The following is a 6,000-nucleotide window of genomic DNA, read 5'->3' on the forward strand; positions in this document are numbered from 1 at the left end:
TGCCATGCACCACCTAAGGGAATTTGCTGTGATAGCTTTGTTTTTGAGCTGCACAGAGTATCTATGTCTACATTTTTGTTAACTAAATTCCTAGACCACAAGATCCACAGTGAGTGTTCAGACATTAAATGACTCCTGAACTAATCCAGAAATGAAAGGTATGAATACAGCAAAGGGGGTTCAAACCACCCCACCGGGCGACTCGACACTGCGAGACTTTGGGCTGCAGCACCAGAGAGAAAGCATTTCAGAGAATTTTCAATTTTTTTTTTTTTTAATAATAACAATTTGCCGGTATTTTTGGCAGCGCGCACACGCCTCTGAGCACAGGTCAGCCAGCCGCGCCTCCCACCCTCGCGGTGCCCCTGACCGCAGCCCGGGGACAGCACGAGGGACACTCGTCCTTGCCGCCCGCCCTGCGGCGGTGCCGGGCGGCTGCGGGCGGCGGGGGCGGTGTGCCGAGCGCAGGGAGCCAGCGGCCGGCGCCGGGGCGCCGTGAGGGCAGGTGAGGGCGGGAGCGGGCAGAGCGCGGCGGGGCTGCCATGGCCGGTACGGCGGGGCCCCGGCCCGCAGCCCCAGGCCCTCTCCCCGCCCCGGGGCTCCCCCTCCTCCACCACGTGCAGCATCCTCCCGGCGAGGAGCAGCATCCTCCCTATGGGGACCGCCCGTCCCTCCGCTGCCCGGAGTATTTCCAGCCCTCGTCCTTGCCCGCCGCCCTGGCATCCCCCAGGCGTTTTGCTTCCCACCTGCATGCTCCTTATGTAAGGCAGGATTTGATGGAGAGCGGGGTGGGGGATGTCAGCGCAGACACACACACACACACATACATACATGCGTACACACAGCATCCCTCCGCAGCCGCTCCTGGGAAGATGCTGATACCTTTTATCCAGGCACGCGATCCACTCGCCGGAGGACGAGGAATGGGAGGCGTGAGCGGCGACCATGTTGGACCGGGATCAGGCTGCCGAGCACCCGGCTGGCGGCGGCTCCCCCCGCCCGCGCGCCGGTCGGCCCGTCCGTCCGTCCGTGCTCGCTCCCTCCCTGCGCGCACGGCGCGATGGGCTCGCCCAGGCCGCGCCGCAGCGGCGGAGCGGAGCGGAGCAGAGCGGGTCCGCCCGCCGCCCTCACGGCTCCCTCCCGGATCTCCCCGCTGCCCTCACGGCTCCCTCCCGGATCCCCCCGCCGCCCTCACGGCTCCCTCACGGGTCCGCCTGCGGCCGGGCTGCGACCTGCGGCCGCCGAGATACCCCAGCCCTGCTTCAGCGCAGCCAGCAGGGAGCGGCCCGGGAAGGGGGAGGAAAGAAATCACTCCCCTTTTAAAAGGTGGTGTTCCCCTCCGCCTTTCGTGAGCTCCGCAGTGCCCGCACCCGAACCCGGCACACTGATCCCTGCCCTTGCTTCACCTTGCCTTGGTTTGAATTGGAGGGGCAATACAAGCGTTGTAATTGACATAAGCAGCTCAGTATTTTATCGGCCCTCCAGAGCACTGTATGTTTGTCCCGTCCACCCGCCCCTAGAAATAAACGCAGAGTGGGTGAGTGGAAGTGCATCTACATTTCAGGATTTTTCCTGGACACTTCCTGCAGTGTGCTGCTCATCCTGTCATCGCCCGTGAAGCTTATGAGCTGGGCAGTACAGCCTGTGAAGGGGATTTGACACTTGGAAGGAACCCAACAAATTGCATGAGAAAGGTGAGCCCAGTGTACAGTGAAACACGCCCACACCCTTCTGTGGTGTTAGTGTGGCCTGAAAAGAGCAGGGTTTTTAATGGTACTAATGCATATATGATTTTAAAACTGACGAGGAGAGGAAGGAATGCAGAACAGCAGGTCTCCCTGTTCTGCAAATTCTACATTAAATATTTGCTATGGAATATTTTCTATAAATTGTTTCAGGTTCTAGATAGTATCTTCCAAGTAATCAGTGTATGATCATGAGCTGTCACTTATAGGCAACACAAATTGCCTCGAGTACCTTTTGAGAAGGGTAGGAAGCTATAGGAATTTCAGCAGGATATTTGGGGTTACATGTAGGTGATAGCAAAGTAAAACTGAAACTGTGCCGTCCTTCAGGCTCAGAACTGATCTTTGCTCTACAGTGTGGGGACAAATGATTAATTCAAATTATGATCATCTGCCTGTGCCTTTCAGACTTCTCCGTAGGCTGTCTTCTCTGCCCTCTGTTGCAATTTCTTTGGTTGTACCAAGTAATTTTCTTAAATACGTGTGCTACTTCGTATTTCACATCTGCCTTTTAGTTGGTTGCCTTGCTGCCACAGCTTCTTTCGCACTTTAAGAGAAATAACTTTTAATATTAGGATACTGAACGGTATGGTGAAAAATCTGAGGAAATGTATCTAAAGGCTCCTTTTGCTAAATGGATACCGTTAAGAAATGGGCATAGCATAGAAGAATGCCACAAAAGGCAATTATTTCATTTTGCCTCAAAAATAAATAAATAAATAAAATTAATGTGAATGCCAGAGGAATAGAAGAGTCTACCGGTCAGTGAGATCAAAGCTGCAGCTCTTCCTTTGCTATCGTCCATGGGGGGGAAAAAAGGTAATTTTTTGGCATCTAAGCAATCAATCTATTCGAGGAAAATCAATGCTATTCATTTGCCAATATGCGAGTGTTTGAGAGCCAGTAGAACCAGAGCTTGAAAGGAAAGGAGCTCTAAATTCTCATTCAAATGAGTGATTAATAACACAGTACGTACATTACAGATGAATCAATAACACTCACTAATTTCCTACTTCATTATGAAACATTGATGAGAAGCATTGATGGGAGCCGCGGCCCGGCCCGGCCCGGCCGCCAGAGGGCGGCGGAGCGGCGTGTCCGTGTCCTGTCCGTGTCGTGTTCGTGTCGTGTTCGTGCCGTGTCCGTGTCCGTGTCCGTGTCCGTGTCGTGTTCGTGCCGTGTCCTTGCCGTGTTCGTGCCGTGTCCGTGTCCTGTCCGTGTCGTGTTCGTGCCGTGTCCGTGCCGTGTCCGTGTCGTGTCCGTGTCCGTGTCGTGTCCGTGTCGTGTCCGTGTCCGTGTCGTGTTCGTGTCGTGTCCGTGCCGTGTCCGTGTTGTGTCCGTGCCGTGTCCGTGTCCGTGTCCGTGTCCTGTCCGTGTCGTGTTCGTGCCGTGTCCGTGCCGTGTCCGTGTCGTGTCCGTGTCCGTGTCGTGTTCGTGCCGTGTCCGTGCCGTGTCCGTGCCGTGTCCGTGCCGTGTCCGTGCCGTGAACCGGCCCTTGCCCGAGCAGCGGCCCTGCCCTGGGACAGCCCGCTGGACTTACCGCCACTTCGCTTTCCAAGGAATGCAGGGATGTTGCTCACATGCCTGGCTGTGGGCAGACACCACCCAGAGATGGGTATCTTTTTGTGGAGTAACCATTAAAAGAGACTTTAACACGTTGTGGATTGTGTAAGCTAGACATGCCCAGAGAGAGCCAGGAACCTTGCCTGCATCCATACTTCATTTGGAAGTGTCCCAATTAGGGAGCAATTAGAGCAAGACAGCCAAAATTAACTCTGCCATTTGTATTATGAATAATCATGTAGCTTTCGAATTAAGACACCAGTGAAACTTCTCAGAGAAACTTAGACAGCAAGGAATAAATATTTGAGTAATTCAGGTATTAGCCTGTGTTGATCAAAGAGTCTCCAAACTGCACAGAAATGCAGGAGCTCCTGACTATTATAATCAGAAATCCCAGACCCCAGGACAGGCCATGATCTCTTGAGATAAAAGGTACCAAATAAGCATTATATATCTCACATGACAGGTCGAATAGAATACAGATTATCCTGTGACTCTTAAGAACTGAGGCCATAACAAGCCTAGGAAACACAATTTTAGAGTACTGGCCTTATGTTAATGGGGTCAAGTGCCCACTCGCTTATGAGAACATATACTAGAAAGAAAATGCTAAATCACACTTCATTAGTTTATACCCTGTGCCTCTTCCTGCTGCCTCACAGAGCCCATACCTTGTTACATTTATAAGCTATATACTTGTGTGAAAAAAAAAGATGTTTTAAAAGATATTTGAGATTTCATTTTTCCTTATTGAACAGAAGGCTAATGAGACTTTTTAGAATGGGAGGTGTGATTATGCAGCCAAAAAATTAAAATGGCAGCAGCTTTCGAAAGTGATTGGTGCTATGAAATTATGGAGAATTGCCAGCTGAGGTATATGAAAGATCAGCTGGCCTTTTAACTTTTCACAGGTTAGGAAAGAGTGACAGGGCCATGCCTGACAGAAGCCCTTAAATCACAGAAATCAGCCAGCCTTCAAGTTATTCCATGCCTGTAAGAATAAGAGTTCAAATGTGTAGAGTCCAAACTGCTGTTTGCATTATGGGACATAAGGCATGTCATGTTGAATTTAGTACTTTGCTTTATCTTGCCAGTACAAGTACTCATTCCCTCACTTTTACTCAAATACAGCCAATGAGATCTTGCTAAAGTTTTCCAGAAAAAAAAAAAAAACCCTAACCCTAACCCTGACCCTGACCCTGACCCTGACCCTGACCCTGACCCTAACCCTAACCCTAACCCTGACCCTGACCCTGACCCTGACCCTGACCCTGACCCTGACCCTGACCCTAACCCTAACCCTAACCCTAACCCTAACCCCTAACCCTAACCCCTAACCCTAACCCTAACCCTAACCCCTAACCCTAACCCCTAACCCTAACCCTAACCCTAACCCCTAACCCTAACCCTAACCCTAACCCTAACCCAACCCTAACCCTAACCCTAACCCTAACCCTAACCCCCTAACCCTAACACCCACCCCTAATTATCACCCCTCCCTAACCCTAACACCCCTCCCTAACCCTAACACCCACCCCTAATTATCACCCCTCCCTAACCCTAGCACCCACCCCTAATTAGCACCCACCCCTAACCCTACACTTACAGTGACAGTGTTAGGGGTGACAGGTGACGGTGTTAGGGGTGACAGTGTTGGGGGTCAGGGGTCAGGGTCTAGGGGTTAGGGTTAGGGTTGGGGTTAGGGTTAGGGTTAGGGGTTAGGGTTAGGGTTAGGGGTTAGGGTTAGGGTTAGGGTTAGGGTTAGGGTTAGGGTTAGGGTTAGGGTTTAGAATACAGCAGTGACATATTCAGTGTGGTTAGGGTTGTAGGAATCAAATGTGTTATTAGTTGCACACACACAACACCTATGGACTGCAAAGGAGTGATCAGCCTGTAGTGCAATAAAGACAGAGAAACCTGCATGTGAGCTCTTTTGGGATTTGAATGCTGTGAGGGCTGCAAAAGATGTGCTGATGTACATACTTTAAGCCAATGTATGCATTCATAAAGCTGTCCTGTAAAGCAATGTATTGCTTCTCCTCCTCAGTGCTATTCAAAAAAACCAGCATACAATAACCTAGCAAGAGAGTTTCACAACAAGTAAGGACTTCCTTTTCTTCCTGCATCATTCTGTATTCTTGTTCCTCCTCCTGACTTACTCAGGATAACTCCCCAGCTAGTTCACAGGAAAGTCTATTGAAATAAAGAAACAAATTCTAACTTAGTCACAAGAGTATTATAAAGATGAATTAGCTAAAGAAGAATAATTCTTTGAAGATGCAATGATTTAATGCATTTAATAAATGTTAATTTATTGTTACATAGATTTATGGACACATCAGCATACTGTGTTAAAATAAAATTCTTTCAGTGAAGAAGATACACTACTATGAGTGCAACTCAGATCAAATTCAAAAGTTTTTCTAGTGCAAGTGGTAATTTCAGAAATACATGTAATGGAAGTCCAGAACAGTTAATAAGCCTGAGTTTCCTTTTTGCATAGGTGCTCTTCACTACTCTAAGAACAGGACTGTAGTTGGCATCACAGAAGTACTATAATGAAAGCTTTCAGAGTTTTATATTTACTTTACAATGCAATATGGTGGGCTATAGGTAAAGATCATACACTACACACATTTGCACTTGACGAGACATTCATGTAGTAATTAATTCTTCAGCTTCATATACATTC

At 49.3% G+C, this 6,000-nt stretch overlaps 1 protein-coding gene across 2 annotated transcripts in view; it reads right to left on the reverse strand.

The window, feature by feature from the left end:
- Nucleotides 1–1,138, reverse strand: part of RAPGEF4 (Rap guanine nucleotide exchange factor 4) — a 138,521-nt gene extending 137,383 nt beyond the window's left edge. For both annotated transcript variants that reach the window (XM_079310294.1, XM_079310293.1), the window contains exon 1: nt 883–1,138. In XM_079310294.1, coding sequence (XP_079166420.1) covers nt 883–947 — 65 coding nt within the window. In that variant the 5' untranslated portion in view covers nt 948–1,138. The remainder of the gene's footprint in view (nt 1–882) is intronic.
- Nucleotides 1,139–6,000: the final 4,862 nt, after the last annotated feature.

This window comes from Erithacus rubecula, assembly GCF_903797595.1.
Source record: "Erithacus rubecula genome assembly, chromosome: 8".
NCBI classification, from domain to species: Eukaryota; Metazoa; Chordata; class Aves; order Passeriformes; family Muscicapidae; genus Erithacus; species Erithacus rubecula.